The following is a 23350-nucleotide window of genomic DNA, read 5'->3' on the forward strand; positions in this document are numbered from 1 at the left end:
GGCCGGATCGGGAGCCAATATTATGATTAGTTTTTTAAAAAAGGCGAATATGATTAGTTAAGAAGTTAAAAAAAGTGGGGGATGGAAGAAGGCCGGGTTGAAATGAATCGTCAGATCCGCTTTTAAGAGTCGTTCCTTCTGTGAAGAGGAGCGATTTTTTTTCCTCCGTTGCTGCCGTAGGGCTGAAAGGGGCTCGGCGGTGCTCGACGCCGCGAAGGGCCAGAAGCCGTAGAGGCCGTCTTCCTGCTGTTCAGGCGTTTTGAGGCTCCGCGTGGACCGCCGATCTGCTCGCCATGGCCGCCGCCAGCGCCCCGATCGCCATGAAAGAGGCTCTCACCGTGAGTCCTCGTTTTTCGCGCCTTCGCGTGGATCTTTCTCGGTTTAGTTCGCAATTCAGGCTGAAAAATTAGTTTTTCGACTGGTGAAAGCTCAGATCGTGGATTTTCGCGGTGCCTCTTCGATTCGTGATTTTTTTTTTTTTTTGGTCTTTGCTATGTCTTCGAGTTCGTTAGTGTAGAGATCTGAAGGATTTGGTTTGGTGAAAAATACCTTTGATGAGAGATCTGGAGGAGCGATGTCGTAGTTTGAAACATAGATCTGGAAGAGGATGACTTTTTGCGTCTCTGATTCTCGAGATCTACGCGGTTGTACTGATTGGGACGGGCGCGTGGAGGTTTTTGCTTTTGTTTTCGTCGCCGTTCCTTTTTCTTTTTTCTTGTTCCGTTTCTGAAAGTTGTGTTCTAGCGCGTGAAGTGGTTTCTTGTCGACCTGTAATGCGATGGTTACTGCTGATGCGATCGCTAAAATTCCATCTTTTCTGGTCGGTACTTCTTTTAAGAGTTTATATTTTTGTTTGATTTGTTCGTTGCAGCTCACAAGCCTCGGAATCAATCCACAATTTGTGACCTTCACGCACGTGACGATGGAATCGGACAAGTACATTTGTGTCAGGGAGACCTCGCCGCAAAATAGCGTGGTTATCATCGACATGCAGATGCCGATGCAACCGCTGAGGCGGCCTATCACTGCTGATTCCGCTTTGATGAATCCTACCGCGAGGATTCTTGCGCTCAAAGGTTATGATCCAAGATATTTTATCCCCGTCTTAGCTAGCTTGATTTCTATTTTTTTTGGCAACTTAACATTATTTTGAAAATCTTACTTTCACCAATCACAATGGATTATTGGCATTTCTGTCAGAATCACTTTTAACAACTACGTCGTTTCTGTATCCGGCCAAAATCTCCCCTCATTGTGCCTGAAACGCATTCTCTTGAATTAACAGAACTTTAATTCTTAAAGACTTTTTCGAATGCGTGCAACATCTTGCTCGATCCAGGAAGTACTCATTGGATCATAGTCACTGTATATTAGACGGAGGCGTCGACTTTACTTCAATAAACACACAAGCCATATCATGGAAAATGTTTTCCATAAAATGAATTTCATCGTTTCGCTCAGATTATAGTCACTGTATATTAGACGGAGCCGTCAAATTTACTCTCTCTTTTTGTGCTTGTTGTCTTTATTCCTATGTAATCCGGTAGTGGGCAATTTAGCCCTTCAGCTGATATTTAGGATAGTATCGAATGCGTGATAACTTGATGTTTTTCTTCCAAGCCCTATATGGTCTCACCAACGCCTTTAGACACTGCTGATGCAGGGCTAGCACGTATTTTATAATCATTTTAAAGCTTTTTTCTTTTCGATGATGATGGCCATCTTAATGCATTTTATTTCCACGTTTCCTTCAGATAGCGTTGTTTCTGTTATTAGCATATTTTCGAGGGATAAAGTTGCTGAAATTTATTATGGGCTTCTTTCCCTGCAGCTCAACTCCCTGGTACTACACAAGACCATCTTCAAATTTTCAATATTGAGCTGAAGACTAAGATGAAATCATATCAGATGCCCGAGCAGGTTAGCAGCATCTATATTTTCTTGTTCCACGTTCTCTTATGTTTTTAAAATATTTCAGATGATCAAGTTCTTGAAATTCATCAATTTCTTCAGGTTGTTTTTTGGAAGTGGATAACCCCGAAGATGTTGGGATTAGTAACGCAAACCTCTGTATATCATTGGTCGATAGAAGGTAAGAATCGTTGACTTAATCTCTTTTACTGACTTTTGTTCATCTGAGCTGGAATATTGTTTTTCCATCTGCAGGAGATTCTGAACCAGCAAAGATGTTTGAGAGAACCACAAACTTGGCGAATAATCAGGTCATCAACTATCGTTGCGATCCAACTGAAAAATGGCTGGTGTTGATTGGTATCGCCCCTGGTTCTCCTGAGGTAATCAGTCTATATCGATGAACCCTCTAGTTTATCTCTCATGATAGTTTTCTACTTTTTTAGCTTTTTTGTCTCCCTCTTTTTTTCTTGATGACCATTGTGCTGGATGGATTTTCTTCGAATAATCTGGTAACCGTAGGTCAGTAACTTGTGTGGTTCTAATTGTATAACTGCTGTAACTCATCTTATTGAAGACTTTCTCGACCCAGTAAAGCTTTCTGACATGAGGAGCTGGTATTATAAAAGCATCAACAACAGTTTTCGTTGGAGCAGTCACTTTCATTGATTTATTTGTAACAACCATGGTTATCCATCTGTTGGCTATCATTGTAGCTGACAGATATTCAATTTATTTCACCTGTCTTTTAGTTTATTTCGATGGAAATTCATTGGTTTCTTTGTTTTTTGTCTTTCGTACAAGGCGTTATCAATTAGTTTGTGCTCTTGTCCTATTTCATTTTGTGAAAACCTATTTTCTGGATTTTTAATACTCTACAATTATGCTATCGCGGTTTCCTCTCTTTTCCTGAACGTTGAACTTTTACAGAGGCCACAACTAGTGAAAGGGAATATGCAACTTTTCTCTGTTGAGCAACAACGTAGCCAAGCACTTGAAGCTCATGCTGCATCTTTTACTTCTTTTAGTGTAAGACTCTTTTGAAGCTTTAACATTGGGGTCTCTTTTGACGTAGTCATTTATTTTATTCGTCTTTCATATTTTTTTTGGAAAGAAAATTTATTCGTCATTGATACCTGCTTCATTACTAGGTTCCCGGAAACGAGAAACCTTCAATTCTTATTTCTTTTGCTTCAAAAACTCTGAATGCTGGGCAAATCATTTCGAAGTTGCATGTGATCGAACTGGGTGCTCAACCAGGTCTGTCTTATGTTCTTGTTTTGCTCTCCCTTTCATCTCGACTTTTTTCCTAAAGAAAATTGATTACAAAGGCTGCATCTATATTTTTAGTTTCACTTTTTTGGCTTAAACTTACACATTTCGTGGTCTCAATCAGGTAAACCAGGTTTTACTAAGAAGCAGGCAGATCTCTTCTTTCCCCCGGATTTTGCGGACGATTTCCCTGTGGCTATGCAGGTTTTCTTTGTGCTCCGTGACATAGTTTATTTGGTCTGCTATCCAGTCGTTGTTTTTAATTTTAAACTGGTTTGCTGCAGATCTCAAGCAAGTATAGTTTGATTTACGTGATTACAAAGCTTGGGCTACTGTTTGTGTACGATCTGGAGACAGCTACTGCTGTCTACCGGAATCGCATCAGTGCCGATCCAATATTCTTGACATCAGAGGCTTCATCAGCTGGGGGTTTTTATGCGGTGAATAGGAAAGGTCAGGTCTTATTAGCAACAGTGAATGAGGCAACAATCATACCCTTCGTCAGTGGTCAAGTATGACTCGATCTCCGCTTATTTTTAATGGTAACTGATAATAACTTGATATGGGTCCTTATTAACTTTGGAACATTGCAGTTGAACAACTTGGAGCTCGCCGTTAACCTTGCCAGGAGGGGGAATCTTCCTGGAGCAGAGAATTTGGTAACTATTATGCTTTAAATTGAAATATATATGTAAATGAAAACGTAATACTTATAATATTTAAAACGAATTTTTTTCAGAAAAGAATTGTATACGTGTTTATTTTCTTGAAAAAATGTAACGCATTTATAAATTTAAGTTGATATTACTTCAAATAAACAGTACATAAAATTCAAAATTTAGCATGAATTCTAATGAAATATTGAGAGGACTCTGCATGGCAGAGTCCTCTCAGGATACGGCTGTGCAGACTACCGTTGAGAGAATAGAAAACCGATCTATTAAGAAGAGCGGGTCTGGTACAAATACCAGTTTACATAGATGAGCGACTTATGACGGGTTTCTATCGTGGCCCATTTAAGGGATAAGATAGAGAGAAGAAATAAACGCTACTCGGTCCAGTCATTTATGGTCCAACACCAGTAACAGAGGATAATAGAGAGGACTCGAACATAGGGAGTAAGACGCCTGTGCTTAACAAATATTTAACATTTATGGTTAGAAGGTTAGCAAAACCTAGTGTTTCCTGCAATTATATCATCCTTTTCTACCTATATTATTGATTGAATATGTTCTTCTGGGCACAAATGTTTTTCGAACTCGAATCTAATTTTCTCATCTTCCTATTTCTCAGGTCGTACAACGCTTTCAGGAGTTGTTCTCTCAAACAAAATACAAAGAGGCTGCAGAACTTGCCGCTGATTCTCCTCAAGGCATTCTTCGCACTCCAGATACTGTGGCAAAATTTCAGGTTATTCCTGAGTGTTAACTGATGATCAACTGCATCGCATTTCTGATACCTCATTTACGTTTATTTTTCATCATTTACCTCATTTTTTCTTCCTGTTCATTTTCTTCTTTTGATTTTTTAAGTGATCCTTTACCGGTAATGCAATATGTGTTTTATTAGGTTTTACTTATTTAAATACCGTTTTGTAGAGTGTTCCGGTGCAAGCGGGCCAAACCCCGCCGCTGTTGCAGTATTTTGGCACATTGCTAACAAGGGGTAAACTCAACGCATTCGAATCTCTGGAGCTGTCCCGGCTTGTTGTTAATCAGAACAAGAAGAACCTTTTGGAGAATTGGCTAGCTGAGGACAAGCTCGAGTGTAGTGAAGAACTCGGTGATCTTGTGAAGGTGAAAGACTATACACGCCTACCTTTATGATTTTTTCTTAGAATTATTTTTGAAAGAACAGAGATTCTTTTATATTATGAATACTGTTTGATACTTTGGTGTTTTATCTTTATTTCAGACTGTGGATAATGATCTTGCGCTGAAAATATATATCAAAGCAAGGGCCACCCCAAAAGTGGTTGCAGCTTTTGCCGAAAGAAGGGAATTTGACAAGATTCTTATATATTCAAAGCAGGTATTTGTGTTATCCGTGATATCATGGATTTCATTGCGCTGTCTTATCTTCCAATGCAGTCATTTATTCTTTTGTCGTCTTGAATGCAGGTTGGGTACAGTCCGGACTATCTTTTCCTCTTGCAAACAATCCTACGGTCGGATCCCCAGGTGACTTTTTTCTATCACTTTTTTATTAAGATTGAAATTTTGGTCTTCGGAAATTTGAGTTTATTTCTATTTCTAATCGCTTTCAAATATGTCTTCGTTGCAGGGCGCTGTTAATTTTGCTCTTATGATGTCTCAAATGGAAGGTGGTTGCCCAATTGACTACAACACTATTACTGACCTTTTCCTTCAGGTCTGTCGGATTACATCTTCCATTTCGAAAGCTATTTCCATTTCTTCTTTTCTACGATTGTGTACTAAATTTTGGCTTCCTTTTTTCCTTCGTATTTTAGAGGAACATGATCAGAGAGGCAACGGCCTTCTTATTGGACGTCTTGAAACCAAACTTGCCGGAACATGCTTTTCTTCAGACGAAGGCGTGACCTCTCTCTATTGTATTTCTAGAGATGAAAAATTCGAGGCTGTTTCCCCTGATCTATCGTTCTCTATTTCCTTTATGTCAGGTATTGGAGATAAACCTTGTGACATATCCGAATGTGGCTGATGCTATCTTAGCAAATGGGATGTTTAGTCATTATGATCGTCCTCGCATAGCTCAGTTGTGTGAAAAGGCTGGCCTCTACATGAGAGCCCTTCAGGTATTATCTCTCTCTATCTCTAATCATTGAATCTCCCACTATCTTCCTTATCTTCAAGTTAACGCCAAAATTCTTTCCTGGCAGCATTACTCTGAGCTACCCGACATAAAGAGAGTTATAGTGAACACTCACGCCATTGAGCCCCAGGTGGGGTTTTATTATCTCTTGAGATAATCTATGTTTTCATCGCCAATTTTTTTACTGAAAATTTTTGTATCTGGTATCTAATTTTCAGGCCCTTGTTGAGTTCTTTGGAACTCTTTCGAAAGAATGGGCCCTAGAGTGTATGAAGGACCTTCTTATTGTGAATTTGAGGGGAAATCTGCAGATCATCGTTCAGGTATGTGTCATTCTCTTTTTTTGAAGAAAGATTAGGGAAGATCACACAAAATTGGTGACTCTCCTGGTCTCATCCATGATCGATCAAATTCTTTGATGTGTCTTTGAGGTTCTGATAATCATCTCTCCTTCAGGTGGCTAAAGAATATTCTGAGCAGATTGGTGTTGAGTCATGCATCAAGCTTTTCGAGCAATTTAAATCATACGAGGGTCTTTACTTCTTCTTGGGATCATACCTCAGCTCCAGGTATTTTTTTTGAACTGCTAGCGAGCTCTTTATGTCAATTGGTTGTTAACTTTCTAAAATCTGAAATGTCTTTCAAATTCTACAGTGAAGATCCCGTCATTCACTTTAAATACATAGAGGCTGCCGCTAAAACCGGTCAAATTAAGGAGGTTGAACGTGTCACCAGAGAATCAAACTTCTATGATCCCGAGAAAACTAAAAATTTTCTCATGGAAGCAAAATTACCCGATGCACGGCCGCTTATCAATGTCTGTGACCGTTTTGGTTTTGTTCCTGATCTTACGCACTACCTGTACACGAGTAACATGCTTCGCTACATTGAGGGTTACGTTCAGAAGGTACGATACAGTTTCAAGCAAGTCTTCCTTCTATTGTAACGCGTGGAATATATAAACCCTAAAGCAAGTGGTCAATGCTTAGGTCAACCCTGGAAACGCACCTCTTGTGGTTGGTCAACTCTTGGACGATGAGTGCCCTGAAGATTTCATCAAAGGCCTGATTCTTTCTGTACGTTCCCTTCTTCCGGTTGAGCCACTCGTCGAAGAATGTGAGAAAAGGTAATCACTCAAAAACTCTATTCCTGTTTGAGAAATACGTGTATTTTTTATATTTTTTTAATCCGCATCATTTCATTTTACAAAATCATGCTTAGGTTTCCTCCTAGTTGGTCAATCTAATATTGGGCCTGTGTCTTATTTATTCCATAGAAACAAATTTCATTCATATGATTTTGAGTGTATTCCAGGAATCGTTTGAGGCTGCTCACCCAGTTCTTGGAGCATCTTGTGAGCGAGGGCAGCCAAGATGTGCACGTGCACAATGCTCTGGGAAAAATCATCATTGACAGCAACAATAACCCTGAGCATTTCCTCACCACAAACCCGTACTATGATTCGCGTGTGGTGGGCAAGTACTGCGAGAAAAGGGACCCCACCCTCGCCGTTGTTGCCTACCGCAGAGGACAGTGTGATGAGGAACTCATCAACGTCACGAACAAGAACTCATTGTTTAAGCTGCAGGCCAGGTCAGCTTCTCATTCCTCTTTGTCTCCTCTGCTAACCCATTGATTGATCAACCCTAACCATAGTTAATCGTTGGTTTCAGATATGTTGTTGAAAGAATGGACGGTGATCTGTGGGAGAAAGTGCTTCTCCCTGATAATGAATATCGTCGCCAGCTTATCGATCAGGTGGTGTCCACTGCTCTGCCGGAAAGCAAGAGCCCGGAGCAGGTTTCTGCGGCAGTTAAGGCATTCATGACGGCGGATCTTCCTCACGAGCTTATCGAGCTTCTTGAGAAGATCGTCCTCCAGAATTCTGCCTTCAGTGGAAACTTCAATCTTCAGAATCTCCTGATCTTGACAGCTATCAAAGCCGACGCATCACGGGTCATGGATTACGTCAACCGATTGGACAACTTTGATGGGCCCGCAGTCGGCGAGGTGGCTGTTGAAGCCGGGCTTTATGAAGAAGCTTTTGCAATATTCAAGAAGTTTGACTTGAACGTACAGGCGGTCAACGTCCTCCTCGACAACATCAGAAGCATTGACCGAGCTGTGGAGTTTGCCTATCGGGTTGAGGAAGATGCAGTCTGGAGTCAGGTGGCCAAGGCTCAGCTCAGGGAAGGCCTAGTGAGCGATGCCATTGAGTCATTCATCCGTGCCGATGATGCAACACACTTCTTGGATGTAATCCTTGCTGCAGAGGAGGCAAATGTGTATCATGACTTGGTCAAATACCTGTTGATGGTCAGGCAGAAGGTCAAGGAGCCGAAGGTGGACAGCGAGCTCATTTATGCCTTTGCAAAGATTGATAGACTCGGTGACATAGAAGAATTCATTCTCATGCCCAACGTTGCGAACCTTCAAAACGTTGGCGACCGCCTCTACGATGAAGTCTTGTACGAGGCAGCAAAGATTATATTTGCGTTTGTGTCCAACTGGGCTAAGCTGGCGAGCACTCTGCTCAAGCTGAAGCAGTTCCAAGGCGCCGTTGACGCGGCGCGCAAAGCGAACAGTGCAAAGACATGGAAGGAGGTCTGCTTTGCTTGCGTGGATGCTGAGGAATTCCGGCTGGCCCAAATCGCTGGTCTCAATATCATTGTCCAGGTACTGATCGAAGCGTTTAATCCTGGGGTTCAATATTAAGATTTTTGGTGTTTTGATTTTTAATTTCTTGGCCGATTCTATCTTTGGTGTAGGTGGATGACATGGAAGAAGTGAGCGAGTACTACCAGAACCGAGGTTGCTTCAACGAGATAATCTCTCTAATGGAGAGCGGCCTGGGACTGGACCGCGCCCACATGGGCATCTTCACCGAGCTCGGCGTCCTCTACGCGAGATACCGCCACGAGAAGCTGATGGAACACATTAAACTATTCTCCACCCGCCTGAACATTCCCAAGCTCATCAGGGCCTGCGACGAGCAGCAGCACTGGAAGGAGCTAACCTATCTCTACATCCAATATGACGAGTTTGACAACGCAGCGAGCACCATCATGAACCACTCTCCGGAGGCCTGGGATCACATGCAGTTCAAGGATGTGGTCGTCAAAGTCGCTAACGTCGAGCTCTACTACAAAGCAGTGCACTTTTACCTGCAGGAACATCCTGACCTCATCAATGATGTCCTCAACGTGCTCGCCCTCCGCATCGATCATACCCGCGTGGTTGACATCATGAGAAAGGTTTATCTTCTACCCCATAAAATCTCGTTTTTTTAAAGTCGCATATTTGTCGACATTAACATAATTTCTTGTGTTATTTGCAGGCCGGCCATCTCCGCCTGGTTAAGCCTTACATGGTAGCAGTGCAGAGCAATAACGTGTCGGCTGTGAATGAAGCACTGAATGAAATTTACATGGAAGAGGAGGATTATGACAGGTTGAGGGAGTCGATTGATTTGCACGATAACTTTGACCAGATCGCCCTCGCCCAGAAGGTATGATAATATTACCCAAATAATCGTAAGTACATATTGTTTCTCCTGAATTCTTTCTCTAAATATGTTTTGTGCTCATTAATAACTAGACTGAGAAACACGAGCTACTGGAGATGCGGCGGATTGCCGCATATATTTACAAGAAAGCTGGCCGGTGGAAGCAGTCTATTGCGCTCTCGAAGAAGGACAAGCTGTACAAGGACGCCATGGAGACGTGCTCTCAGTCTGGTGACCGTGAGCTTGCCGAGGAACTGCTCGTGTACTTCATCGAACAGGTGCCCATTTTTTTATCAAATTCTCGTCTTTTTTGTTTCATGCGCTATTATTAACTCGGATGTTCATACAGGGAAAGAAGGAATGCTTCGCGGCGAGCTTGTTCATCTGCTACGACCTGATCCGACCAGACGTGGCCTTGGAGCTGGCCTGGATGAATAACATGATCGATTTCGCGTTCCCATATCTGCTCCAGGTAGGAGAATCCGTCGTAATTTCATCCAATATGAAATTTATATTGAAAATAATCAATAATGCTGTCATGCACAGTTCATCCGGGAGTACACGGGCAAAGTGGATGAGCTCATCAAGGACAAGATAGAGGCAGTGAAGGAGGTGAAGGCCAAGGAGCAGGAAGAGAAGGAGATGGTCGCCCAGCAGGTATAAATTTTAATAAATCCTTCATTAGGACGTTTTGAATGAATTTTAATAAATTTTAATTCTTTCTCCCAGATCAGGATTTGATAATATTCCTTCTTTCTTCTCAGAACATGTACGCGCAGCTTCTGCCACTGGCGTTGCCGGCGCCGCCGGGGATGGGCGGTGGGCCCTACGGGATGCCGCCGCCAATGCCGGGCATGGGGATGCCGCCGATGCCGGCCTTTGGCATGCCCCCCATGGGCAGCTACTGATCTTCCTCTTCCTCTTCTTCCTCTTCCATGGCCAAATAAAACCATCAACCGCACCTTCTTTCCTCTCTCCCGTCCCCCTCCTTTTTTTAAATTTTATTATTCCTTTTACCTTTCCATCTGTGATTTTTTTGTGTGTAGGCGAGTGATTGTTCCGGATATTTTCTCTTTAATTTTTGGTTCGAGGTCGTGACTAAATATTAAACGTGGTAGTTCTGTTCTTTTTGTGCGAATTGTTTCGGTTTTACGAACAGAATAAAAATGTATTCGAACAGAACATCGCAGACCCGTGTGCGGTTCTTTTGTTCCCTTTGTGCGAATTTTGTTCTAGTTTTGTGCGGATGTGCGAATATTGTTCTTTTTTTTAATAAAAGAACCATGTCTAAGTAAATATCTCTCTTTTCTCTGACCATTTACGAACGGTCAAGTATGTGTGGGCCCCACAGCTACCATATTAGCGGGAGAATGGGGGATAAAGTTGCCACCCTTCAACGCGGATCTCAACTCACTCTGGACGGACTCGCAACCAACGTACAGCACACTCTCCTCGTTGCCCTTCTTCTTCTTCCTCGTCTTCTTCTTCTTGCTCTCTTCTCTTGGCAAGAGCTCGTCTGGGGCAATGGAGCTTGGGAAGACGTCGACAGCGACAGCTCAAGAATCGAGCGGCCAAGTATTTTCTCCTCTTTTCACGATTCAATCTCTTTGCCTTCATCATTTCTGTGCCACATTGCCTTCTTTCGGTCCATCTTTTTTTTTCCGCAAGTTGAAAAACCATGAGAAACGCGCGCTGCCGTGTCCCGATGAGTTTGTTTTTGGTTTGGATTAACCTGCTGCCTTTTCGTCTGATGTTCGATCGATTAGTGTAGATAGTGTTGCTTTTTTTTATTTCTCTTTCACGGTTTTTTTTGTGTGATGCGGGTTTTCGCGGACGATTCTAGCTCAGTGGCTTGTTCTCCGGGGTTTCTTGGAGGGGCTTCGTCGCTGAATCCGTCTTTTTTGTGTTTAGGGAAAATGGTATTATATATGTATTTAAACTATTCATGCCGAATCTAATTATTAATATTATCGATATAATTTGATGCGGAGCGATGTTTTGATTCTAGTGATTTTATCATTTGTGAGGAATACAGACAGAATTGGTGATTTCAGCAACCAAGAGAAACCCGAGCTGGAGTCTCTCGATGAACTGACCTTCCTTTCGGGCTTAACTTGCCTCTACGCGATTTCCTGTAGTTTGTTTTTCTGATTTCCGTGATTTTTATCGTGTTTGGAGTCGATTCTGACCGAGTTTTTTAAAAGTTAGAAGCGCATTTTTTGGAGACCGCCAGTCTGCCAGCCACTCAGCAAAAAAAAAATGCTTATTTTATCGTTGGATTAGAAAAAAATCTTATTTTATTCAACAAAAAAGTGATCTTGTTTCTAAATTATCATATTTTCCAGTGCAATCAGCAGCGCGAGAAATCTCCGTGGAAGGACGTTCTCCTGCTCTCGTATCAGAGTCTCGGCGTCGTCTTCGGCGATCTGAGCACCTCCCCTCTTTACGTCTACAAGACGACCTTCTCCGGGAAGCTAAGTCTCCACGAGGACGACGAAGAAGTCTTCGGCGTTCTATCCTTCATCTTCTGGACCCTCACTCTCATCCCCCTCATCAAGTACGTTTTCATCGTCTTATCGGCCGACGACAGCGGCGAAGGTATTCAATTTACATCTTTTTTCTTCATATCAACATCATCGCTCGTCGTCGAGAGATAATCTCTGAGGAAAACTCTTAAGGGGGAACGTTTGCTCTGTACTCGCTGCTCTGTCGCCATGGAAAACTCAGCCTGCAACCGAATCAGCAAGAAGAAGATGAGAAGCTCTCTTCTTACAGAGTCGACAGCCGGGAAGAAACCAGGCTAAGCTCGACGATCAAAGAGCTCTTTAACAAGCATCCGTTCTTCCGACATGGGTTGCTTATCGTGGTCCTCTTCGGCACCTGCATGGCCATTGGCGACGCCGTTCTCACGCCGACCATCTCAGGTTTGTTCTACTCGTTTCTTTCTCTAGTTTTTCTCTTTCGGATGATGTGGTCGAAACTTTATTCAGTCTGGAATTAATCAATAGTTTGATCTCTTCTTTCCTAGTTCTCTCTGCGGTGTCCGGGGTGAGGGTGAAACTGACCCATCTCCACGAAAGTGGGTATAACTTGTCAAAAAATAAAACAAATTTAGTGAAATCCGTTTCTTGAAGTAATGATCTATGTTTGTTTCAGATTATGAAGTGGCGATCTCATGCATGATATTGGTGGGTCTCTTCTCACTTCAGCATTTTGGGACTCACCGGGTGGCCTTCGTCTTTGCGCCGATTGTGGCTGTCTGGTCGCTCGCTATTTGCTCCATCGGCGTGTACAACATTGCTCGCTGGAACCCCGGTGTCTTCCGCGCCATCTCTCCCTCTTACCTCGTCAGATTTCTCCGCGCCACTGGCGCCCAAGGATGGGCTTCCCTCGCGGGTGTCGTCCTCTGTATCACAGGTCTATCGAAGAGAGAGAGAGAGATAGATAGAATGTAGATGGATAGATAGAGAGAGAAAGAGATTGAGTATAGATAGATAGAGAGAGAAATATATCTTTCTTTCTCTTGTCTATCTATCAATCTAGATAGATATATACAGAGAGAGAGAGAGAAATAAATGGATAGAGAGAGAGATAGATGGATTGATAAATAGAGATAAATATATCTTTCCTTCTCTCTCTATCAACAGATTGACAGAGAGATATTTAGAGGGAGTGCAAAGGATGGATGAGGACGAAGGTGATAACTGATTGCACCATGCATCTGTCCGTGCAGGTGCTGAGACCATGTACACAGCTCTTGGGCACTTCACCCCGGCTTCTATAAAGGTGGTGTCTTTACCCATCTGGAGGGCTAGAGAGAGAAACCCAGTTTGGAGATTGCTGTTTTACTTCTCTCTAACGCGATTACCTTGGTTGAGCTGCAGATGACCTTCTCATTTCTGGTGTACCCATGTCTGGTGTTAGCTTATATGGGTGAAGCGGCCTTCTTGTCCAAGCACCACGACGACATCCAAAGGAGCTTCTACAAGGCCGTACCAGGCAAGGCCGTACCGACATTCAGATGAGCGCTTCTTTGTTTCTCGCTTGAAAGAAGACTCTGTTTTGCCCCGACCCAGAAGCTGTTTTCTGGCCTGTCTTCGTGGTGGCGACGTCGGTGGCGGTGGTCGGAAGCCAGGCAGCGATCTCGGCGGCCTTCTCCATTGTCAGCCAGTGCTGCGCCTTGAATTGCTTCCCCCGTGTGAAGATCATCCACACGTCTAACAAGATCTACGGTCAGGTGTACATCCCCGAGATCAACTGGCTTCTCCTCGCCCTCTCTCTTGCCGTCACCCTTGGCTTAAGGGACACCAACAAAATCGGCTACGCCTATGGTATCTCTCTCTCATCTCTTATATATATCCTTTCCAATCCTCCATTTATCTATCCATCAATCTATCTGTATATCTACCTACCTTCCTAATGTCTATATATTGATCAATCTATCAGTTTCTATATATATATTTATCTATCTTTCTCTGTCTTTCTATCTATCTATCTCTATAAATCTATGTATTCTATCTATCAGTTATCCTGTCTGCATGTCTGTCTATCCATCCATCCATCCATCCTATTCCATCTATCTATTTAAGTAATCCACTGTCATGATCTCCCTTCAGGGTTGGCGGTGTCGGTGGTGATGATAGTGACGACGGGGCTGATGTCTCTGGTCATGATAATGGTGTGGAAGCAGAAAGCAGCATGGGCGGTGCTCTTTGCGGCCACCTTTGGGTCGGCGGAACTGCTCTACGTCTCCGCCTGCGCCGCCAAGGTCCCTGCCGGCGGCTGGATCCCACTCACTCTCTGCTTAATCTTCATGGTGATCACCTTCGTATGGCACTACGGCACTCTCAAGAAGCACAAGTTTGACCACGAGAACAAGGTCTCAGCCCAGAGAATTCTGGCCATGGGCCCAGGCCTGGGCATGGTCCGAGTCCCGGGCATTGGTCTCGTCTACGCAGACCTCGTCACCGGCCTGCCAGCCATCTTTGGCCACTTAGCCGCCAACCTCCCTGCCTTCCACCAAGTCCTGGTCTTCGTCTGCGTCAAGTCTGCGCCCGTGCCGCGCGTCCGAGCTGAGGAGCGGTTCCTCCTGGCCCGGCTTGGCCCGCCTGAGTTCCACGTCTTCCGTTGCGTCGTCCGTTATGGCTACCGCGATGTGCACCACCAGGATAGCCATGACTTTGAGGCCCAGCTGGTGGCGAGGCTCCTGGCCTTTGTCGAGGATGGTGGCCGTGAAGAGGCAATTGAGATTGTAAAGGCCAGGGAGGCCGGCGTGGCGTACATTCTCGGCCGCTCCCATGCTGTGGCTACCAAGTCCTCCTCGTTGGCAAAGAAGATCGCCATAAATGTCATCTTCGCCTTCCTCTCTCGCAACTGCCGTGGCCCCGAGGTCGTCCTCAACGTTCCCTATTCCTCCGTCCTCGAAGTCGGCATGGTCTACTACATATGACTTTGTCTCTCTATCTGTCTACCTATCTATCTTTCATCTACTATCTATTGTTCATGCTGATAACCCATCTCTCTTTCCCAATATCTATTAACAAGCTGTAAATGAATCATTTACTCTCTGTCCATCCATCCATCCATCTACATATCTCTCTCTCAGCTCTCTTTAAGCCTTTTTCTCTATCTCATGTATCTCTCTCATTGCCTATCTATCCATTGTTTTCGCAATACTGCCTATCTATCCATCCTGCTCCATACGATTCCTCGAAGTGGTCAGTTTAAATGTACAACATAGTGAAAAAGGTAAAAAAATAAAATTATGACCCAATTGGATCCAATCCACCTGAAAAGGAAAAAAAAATATTTAAAAATTGCTATTTTGGCTTTGAGGCAGAACACCTTTGGAACCTCAAACTCTATAGGATAAAGTGCTAAAATAATGAAAAATATCGCTGATCTTTTCTTATAGGTTACTAAATGGAAGCCTGATTTTGAAGTACATTTGCCACCCGAGGAAGGTACAGTAGATCATGTCCAAGATCTAATTCCAATTTTTTATTATATTCATTTTTAAAATTATACACAAGTAGACATAGTTATTCTGTTCTGTTCATTTGAAACGAACAAAAAATTTGCACAAAAGAGCCGAATAGGGCCTTGTTCTTTGTTCTGTTCTTTTTTTGTACAAAAACGAACAAAATTCACACATTTGAACAAAATTAGAAGAAAATTCACACAAAGCGAACAATTGAAACACACAAGGGTCTGTGCGATGATCTGTTCGAATTCGACATTGTTCTGTTCGAAAAACCGAACAGAACAAACAGTTCGCACAAATTCGCACAAAAGGAACCGAACAACCATGTCTGTAACACAAGGGAAGAAATGTTCTTGGTGGATGGAGGACCAGATACTCCCAGAATTTGTATGCACGATGAGCTTACAAGAGTGCCTATCAACCTAACTGCCAGGTTGGAGAATAAGGTGGGATCCCTGAATGTAGTGGCTGGTGAAACACTGATCAAACAGGACAAAGTACATCAACAGCTGTTACAATTAATAGAAGCATTTTGGCTGGTACAACAATATTGTACAATTCTAATAAACACGATTGACTCAATTTTCTCTCTAATAAGCATGAGTAATCGGAACCGTTAAAGGATACTGATAAGATTAGGTCGAATCCCAGACTTGCAAGTTTCCCGCTAATAGTTCTCCACGCCTAACTCTTATAAACAGCACTATAACTATTTTTCTTTATCCGTCACCTCTGCCTATATATCTATAATCTATCTCCCATTCTCTCTATCCATCTCTCTCTCTGTCTCTAAGTATCTCTCACTCTGCCTGTCTATGTATCTATTGACCTCTCTGTCACTCTCCTACAGTCCATCTATCTCTCTCCATCTCTTTGCCTCTCTCTCTCTCTCTCTCCATTATACGTACGCGATAAAGTGTTGGTGCTAGTATTCTCGATCACGTTAAAGAATAACGAATAAATGACCTCTCTCTCTCTCTCTCCAATATACGTACAGGATGCACTAGTGGAAGTTTATAGTGGTGTAAGTATTCTCGACGACGTTAAAGAATAAGAAATAAACAAAAAAGAATAGGGAGAATAATCAGAAGGCCAGCATGGCCTTGAACTCGTCGAAGCTGATCACACCATCGCCGTCCAGATCAAACTTTCGAATCATGGCTGTACAATCTTCGATACAAGAACGATTACCCATCGCCCAAAGCGCAGACTTCAAGCTCGCGGCCGTGATAAACCCGCTGCCTTCGCATTCGTACACGCCGAACGCCGCTCTCATCTCCCTCTCTCTGTGCTCGTCCTCCTGCTCACCCTCCGCCATCAGATCGGCGAACTCGTCGAATCCCAGCAGTCCGTCTCCGTCGTGGTCCACCGAATCTACGGCGGAAGTGGCTTCCTCCACGGACAACGTCAGGCCGATTTTCTTCATCCTCGAGCAGAGCTCCGTGGGAGAGACTTTGCCGTCGCCGTCTTCGTCCAACTCGCGGAAAACCAGCTCGAGAGGACGTGGCGTGCTCTCGTGGGAGCTGTTTATTCTTCGCGTAGCGGGGGAAACCATTCTTCTTGGATTTTCTTTGGTTTTCTTTGATGGAAGTTGCTACGGCGAGGTGGGTTCGTGGAAGAGCTTTATAGAGATGGTGGAATCGACGGGTTTCTTTCCCTTTGGGGAGCGGCGGGAAGCAACGAGGAAGGGTTGCTGCCACGCGTAATCGGTCGTAGCTGCTGACGCAAAATCAACACGTAGATGGTCAGCAAGTTGCCGTCCATTACGACGCAAAAGATCTCCAAAGTTGCGCGTTGTTTGACGACCAGAGATCCTCACTTTTTTGTTTCTTCTCTCTCTCTCTCTCTCTCTCTGTCTATCCATATATGTCTCCCTCTATTTCTCTGTATATATATCAATCTCTCGCCATCCACCTCTATCTCTATCACTCTCAGTCTCTATCTCACTCGTGACATGACAGGGCGGTGTTCCTCCGTGGCGATAGATTCTTAAATCATGAAAAAATTTGCTATCACACGTATAAAATTTGATAAAAAACAAATTTTAAAGAAAGCTCCATCTCTCTCTCTCTCTTGTTGAATTAATAGTTGATTTTATTTTGAATATGGGACATTTTACAAGAAGCAGCAATTAATGAAGAGAAGCACTCGTTCCAGCAGTTCCGTAAGTCACTTCTTCTCTATCTAAAAAAATTATTTGAAAAGTTTCTTCATAAACTTTCTTTCAAAAGTTGAATCTGTGCACTTTAAATGTGCATGTCATGTACTTGATGGATGTAAGTTCAGTACTTCCCTTTCTCTAATCTCCATCACTCTCCTGTCTCTTGTTTTCCGAGTGTGGAAAAACAAGGAAAGAGCCTTATTTTTACAACAGTTGGTATTAGAGCAGGTTGAGAGCATGAAACGACTAGTGAGCGAGGAAGCCAAAGGAAGGCCGACCATACCTCGATGATATGTGGAGTTCAATGATGAGTATGGAGCGATGATTAAGGCGGTTGAACTAACAGTTCCATTTCCATTTTTTGTTCTCACCAAGACAAATTATCATTTTTGGGTAATGAGAATGGAGTGCTACTTGGAAACACACAACCTGTGGAATCCAATCAAAGGAGATGAGATTCCACAGAAGAAGGATTGACTAGCACTGCTGGCTATCGTGGGAGTCGTTTATGATAGCTCCTTGGGTCAACTCACGGACAATAAGTCTGCAATGGAGAACTGGGAGGCTCTCTGCAGCATGAACCTAGGAGTCTAACATGTTATTCAGTCTAGAGGTCGAGGACTGTAATATGAGTTTGAGAAATATCAATATGAAAAATGAGACGGTGGTTGATTTCATGATCAACTACACAGATGTAGTTTATGAGTTCCGAAACCTTTTTTAGGAGTTTACTAGGAAGGATGCTGTCTGCAAGTGTTTGTAGACTACACCACCAAACTTTGATTCCCTCACACTGTCTATGGTACATAATGGCGATATGGAAAAATGATCTTGGAAGAGGCAATATGGAAATCGAGCATCCCTAAAATCATACATCTTTTAAGGCTATTTTTGGCATTATTATGTTGATATTATCATCATTAGAATATGAATGCATTTCATTCTTGAAGTGGGCCATTTTGGTGAAAGTTCACTTTTTATAATGATTTTTACATGATTTACATGCCCAATAATTTTCTCATTCAAAATATGTTTTAATGTCGTGAATTTTAATGGAGGTAGAACAAGAGTTTGGGCTCGATTATTCACTCTAGTGCTTTGTTGTATATTTTTTAAATTTAAATTTAAATTTTTTTTAAAAGAGAGAAGAAGAAAAAATGTTTTCTACTACAACTCCCTGCGGCCAAACGATCTAGATGCAGTATCGGTCATGCCAGCCTACAATTGCGCGCGTAGAGTGCTCAAGCCAGCCAGAGGCCAGCAAGCACTGGTAGCAATCATGCAAATCTCAGCACCAAGGTAGCAGCACAACATGGAGGACCTAAGGGAAGCAAGACCAATAACACCCACATTAAGCCCAAAAAGAGAGGAATGTGCAGCTTGCACAGGCACGTAGGAGAGATGAGTAATTCATTTTGGTTTCCATTCCTGCTTGACATTTATATAGCAGCCCTGATTCTTAATAATTTCAATATGGGATATCTATTAAACAATTTTGTTTCAGCTCTGGCCCAACTGACAAGAGAAGAGAAAGACAATTTGCATTCTGATTTAGGGTTCTATTATATTTCTATAATGACATTCCCTTTTTTTGGTATTTAATGAAAAATTATGACATTATTTTTATATAAAATAAATATTCTAATATTTTTATTCTAAAATATAAATTTATTCTAATATTTTTAAGCATTTTGACATTTTCTGTCGTCCTTAAATTTTGTGTCATGCTGGCAATTAATGATAGAGATCTAGGAGGAGAGAGAAAATCACAGAAAATAGAAAATTAGAGGAGAGAAAAATCAGATGTTCAAATTACTCCAACTTCAATTGAAGATATCTAATGATTCAAAAATATTTTGGAGGTGAAAATTTTAATTAGCTCTATCTTTACCTCTTCTATCCATGCACTGTCTTGGATCTATAAATAAACCCCCCTTCCTATTAAAAGAGCAGCTTTGATTGTGTTCCTAACTATTAATTTGTGGGTAATTTGTTCATTAAAAAATTGACTTGTTTATTCTTGCATTCCTAGGGAAAAATATTGAAGGAGTAACATTCAGATTAAGACTTTTGAAGAGAAAGTACAACTCAAACAATTGGACATGAGGTGAAAATGTTTGGTTGATTTCCATCTTTTTTGGCTCACACCTTTGTCCTTTTTGCTAGGTTATTAGTGTCTATAGCCAAGTTTCATCATCACACACTCCATATTTGATATTCTAGGTCTTTGTCACATGTCCCCTTCCGTTAGTTTCCAGCGCAGATCCACATCCATCTCCGCCATAATTTGGAATGATTTAGAAATAACATATTTAATTATAATTTATTATTCTTTCGATTATAAAAATCTATTAAAATCCCAAAATTTTATATGAATAAATTAGGACAGTATTATTGTTTGAATTAATTATTATTAGTTTATTTTATCAAAATAGATTAAAATTTTAAAGCAATGAATAAAAATTATAAGATTAGAAGTTAAATTTAAAATTCACTTATTCAATACTTGCTCCATGCGGATTCTGTTGGGTTCTAGTGGCCTACATCTGGATGAAGAAATCAAAACGATACGCAGTGGAAGACGTTTATGAAATCGACGTCATCGATAAAACCATTGAAACGAAGTACCTGTGCACGGATTACGTTCGTGATTTCTTGGATCCCGGAGCGACATGAGTCAAGCTGCTCAAGTGTGCAGCCTTTAGACGTATCCACACAGTCCTCGGCAAGCCCGATTTCCTCCTTCTCATTGACGAGCCCCATTCAACCTCCGTCACCGTCGTCACACCGTCCCGATCACATCAAGAGTAGAGAGGACTCATGGGGAGAGGGGAGAAGAAGGGGAAGGCCCTCGAACAATTCTGGCCTGGGTGAATTTTTTTTCGGGCCTTCCCCTATTTATACTAGATGGGTATTTTTCACAAAACCCCCCAAAGCTTATGTATATCTTACGACGTCCAAAAGACCATTTGTGTGTGACCCTCTAGGCCCATGTATCAGTCTAGTTACCGACTCTAGCATCCCAATAACCTTTATTAGCCTTCCAAATTAATTAAATATATCATCATGTACATCAATTAATGTTGGTTCAATTTAATCCAATTGATAGGTTTAGTCTCCAACATTTAGGTGACAAGCTACATTCTCGTGCTCTAGAAGATACAAAGGAGTGTGTATCGACTTATTCATGGAACATGTTAGCCTTCGGTTATTGTTTACGTATAGTCCCTTATCCACTTGATGCTCCTAAGATAACCTAGGGTATGGTCAACTGTCAAACCCTAATCAGTCATCCGAGTTAGTACTGACACGTTCGAAAATCATCGGAGAACTCTTCTCCGATTGTTCAGTACCTTCGCCAAGGACTTCATCGCATCGTCTTCCTTGAGCTCTCACCTCTTATACCGAGGGTGGACGATCCCATATTGACCACTCAACCATCTTCGTGAAATTCTTGCTGTACCCGAACTAAGACTATTTAGAATCCCATGATTTGGGACACATAAGTCATAGTCAAAGTACAATTGTCCATCCACAAGACGTCTTTTGTGCCTCAGGTCTGAGAATCACTTCCACATGAATCAACCTAATTGATAGTTCGGCATAATACCATTCAGGGATTCGTACGGGCCAATTCAGTGAACTCTTTCCATTAAAGAGCACCCACTATCTATCCTTAGTGTCTCCACACAGATGGCTACAAGAATGACCATACTCATCATATGAGTGAGGCTAGATAGTGATATTCTATCCGGATACTTCAATGTCCTTCTCACATATCCTTCAAATAAGAATATTAAGAAGACATGCTATTATGTTAATGAACATGGAATGAGACATGGAATGTGTGATTGGCATGCCGATCACATATATTTCTATCAGACTGGATGTTTAAGATAATATCGTCACTTAAAATAAGCCCCATATGATGCATGTTTCAAATTTGGTGGGCTTGAAGCTTGGTCATTGTAGTCTTCCTAAAGTTCTCTATGGTGAGCTTGAAGCTGGGTGGGCCTATGGTGCTCCCTAGCATGTGGCTAGCTTGAGTATTGTTACGCTAATGATAATCACAAATAATATGTCAGCTTTGATAGTAATTTTAAGTATTTTACGAGTTTATTCTAGTTGCTTTATGAAATTTGTGTCAGAAAAGCCTTAATCCATGCTATGAAAGGCTAAAAATTATTTATTAAATTTTTATAATGAAGCTCAAAATTTTCTGTCATTAGGGTATTTAATAGAATTTTCTGATATAAATTTCATAAAGCAAAATTTTTATAAATCATAAGAAATAAATTGATATTTAATTGAATTTGCCTTAGGGTTTATCAAATTCTAAAATAATATTCTGAAATTTTCTTGATTTTGAAGTAGTTTAATGAATTTTTCTTACATTAAAGATAATAAACTTTTTAAATCATAAATTTATTTCAAATAATTTTTTTGACTTTTTCGACTCCTACAATTGTATGACATGTGGGCAATCTGGAGTACAAATTGGAGGAGAGAGACAATCAGATGGCTTAGATTGCTCCAAATTCTAAGGATCATAAGTAACGAACAAGGCATTTTGGGCTGAAGTTTTGAGGGTAGTTCCATCTTTCCCTCCTCTATCCATCCATCATTTTGATCTATATATTTATACCCCATCCTTATAAAAGAAGGCACCCTTGGATTTTTTTCTTAATTACAATTAGCAGAGTGATTTGCTTCTTCAAAAGCTCGTTTGGGTCCATTCTAGAACTTCAAGAGTGAAAGAACTGAAGGAGTGGCATTCATATCAAGATATAAGAAGAAAAGGCACCACTCAAGGCGTTGGCTATGCGATGACGAGGTTCCTATGATCTTCATCTTTTTTTGAGTCACATCTTTGTCTTTTTTCTAGGTTATTGTCACCAATAATCTAGGTTTTCACCATCATGCATGCAACCTGCTGCTCTATTGCTTGTTGGTGCATATTCACTACTTGTCAACACATATCCACCTCCCTCTATGTTGCACCAGGGACCGTAAAATTGTCATCATTTGCTTGTGCTACAGTGCTCGTTGTCACATCCACCATTATTTTTGTCACAATCAGTGGTGATATATCTTTTCATCCACTCCACTACACTCACAATCAGCATCGTCTAAGTTCTTCTAATTAGAAATAGTTTGTATTTTCAATTAGAAATTATATACAACTTCTAAAATTATTCTATAAAATTTGACTAAATTAGGTGAAAAGGGATTAATATTTTCTTAGCTTCCAAGAATGATTCTAAATTACTTTTCACTAGTTTGATTTCATTACATTAGATTTTATTCTTAAAATAAATATACAAATCTAAAACATTAGAACTAAAGTTAAGATTCACTTAATCAATACTTACTCTGTGTCAACTAGACCCTTAGTTGCCATATGCTCGTGAGGAAAATTCTAGATATTTCTTCACAAACCAGAAGCCCTAAATGACATTTCTAGCCGTAAGTGATGGTTTATCAACTAGCTAGTTTGGCAATTGGCTGCTGCACACCCCATTTTTACTTCGAATCTCTCTTTTATTTCAATTTACCCCATTTTTACTAGTAAACCTTTGAAGTCAGTATGTCAAAATACGTGATTCCATGATATGAACTATTGGGCATGTAATTCATAAATTTGAGAATAAAAAAATGTAGATTTAACACAATGGACCGATTATATATTGATGGAGGCAAATTGCGTGTTAATTTTTAGTGTTGT

The 23350-nt window shown here is 41.5% G+C and overlaps 3 protein-coding genes across 7 annotated transcripts; 2 read left to right on the top strand and 1 right to left on the bottom strand.

Moving 5' to 3' along the window:
• Positions 1-90: 90 nt before the first annotated feature.
• On the top strand, positions 91-10607 carry LOC144706341 (clathrin heavy chain 2). Its single transcript, XM_078579251.1, has 30 exons — positions 91-338; positions 872-1076; positions 1832-1920; positions 2014-2092; positions 2167-2294; positions 2842-2940; positions 3063-3171; positions 3308-3387; positions 3468-3695; positions 3777-3842; positions 4477-4593; positions 4782-4979; positions 5098-5214; positions 5304-5363; positions 5467-5553; positions 5654-5737; positions 5825-5959; positions 6044-6106; positions 6195-6299; positions 6433-6545; positions 6631-6883; positions 6966-7102; positions 7291-7569; positions 7650-8652; positions 8745-9230; positions 9314-9484; positions 9574-9759; positions 9831-9953; positions 10028-10138; positions 10246-10607. Exons 1-30 carry the CDS (start codon positions 294-296, stop codon positions 10387-10389), a joined length of 5100 nt encoding a protein of 1699 aa, XP_078435377.1. The 5' UTR covers positions 91-293; the 3' UTR covers positions 10390-10607.
• Positions 10608-10836: 229 nt separating this feature from the next.
• On the top strand, positions 10837-15032 carry KT1 (potassium transporter 1). 5 transcript variants are annotated; one of them, XM_078579263.1, is made up of 9 exons: positions 10837-11056; positions 11827-12079; positions 12209-12405; positions 12510-12560; positions 12638-12898; positions 13215-13267; positions 13366-13480; positions 13558-13812; positions 14098-15032. In XM_078579263.1, exons 1-9 carry the CDS (start codon positions 10852-10854, stop codon positions 14928-14930), a joined length of 2223 nt encoding a protein of 740 aa, XP_078435389.1. In that variant the 5' UTR covers positions 10837-10851; the 3' UTR covers positions 14931-15032. The 5 variants fall into 5 exon arrangements, with proteins under 5 accessions (XP_078435389.1, XP_078435395.1, XP_078435401.1 ...); XM_078579269.1 differs by having other exon boundaries at positions 13236-13267; XM_078579275.1 differs by having other exon boundaries at positions 12510-12529; positions 12691-12898.
• A 1436-nt stretch (positions 15033-16468) lies between these two features.
• LOC144706374 (putative calcium-binding protein CML31) lies at positions 16469-17066 on the bottom strand. Its single transcript, XM_078579293.1, has one exon. It carries the CDS (start codon positions 17017-17019, stop codon positions 16549-16551), a length of 471 nt encoding a protein of 156 aa, XP_078435419.1. The 5' UTR covers positions 17020-17066; the 3' UTR covers positions 16469-16548.
• Positions 17067-23350: the final 6284 nt, after the last annotated feature.

The sequence above is a fragment of the Wolffia australiana genome, chromosome 1 (assembly GCF_029677425.1).
Source record: "Wolffia australiana isolate 7733 chromosome 1, ASM2967742v1".
Classification (NCBI taxonomy): Eukaryota; Viridiplantae; Streptophyta; class Magnoliopsida; order Alismatales; family Araceae; genus Wolffia; species Wolffia australiana.

Excerpts from the sequence above, each read along its gene's own strand:
- LOC144706341 (XM_078579251.1), top strand. The coding sequence starts at position 294 with ATGGCCGCCGCCAGCGCCCCGATCGCCATGAAAGAGGCTCTCACC. Across the intron at positions 4,980-5,097 it reads AACTCGGTGATCTTGTGAAG|ACTGTGGATAATGATCTTGC; the intron begins GTGAAAGACTAT and ends TCTTTATTTCAG. Across the intron at positions 9,954-10,027 it reads CGTTCCCATATCTGCTCCAG|TTCATCCGGGAGTACACGGG; the intron begins GTAGGAGAATCC and ends TGTCATGCACAG.
- KT1 (XM_078579263.1), top strand. The coding sequence starts at position 10,852 with ATGGGGGATAAAGTTGCCACCCTTCAACGCGGATCTCAACTCACTCTG. Across the intron at positions 12,899-13,214 it reads TGTCGTCCTCTGTATCACAG|GTGCTGAGACCATGTACACA; the intron begins GTCTATCGAAGA and ends CTGTCCGTGCAG. Across the intron at positions 13,268-13,365 it reads TCACCCCGGCTTCTATAAAG|ATGACCTTCTCATTTCTGGT; the intron begins GTGGTGTCTTTA and ends GTTGAGCTGCAG.
- LOC144706374 (XM_078579293.1), bottom strand. The coding sequence starts at position 17,019 with ATGGTTTCCCCCGCTACGCGAAGAATAAACAGCTCCCACGAGAGCACG.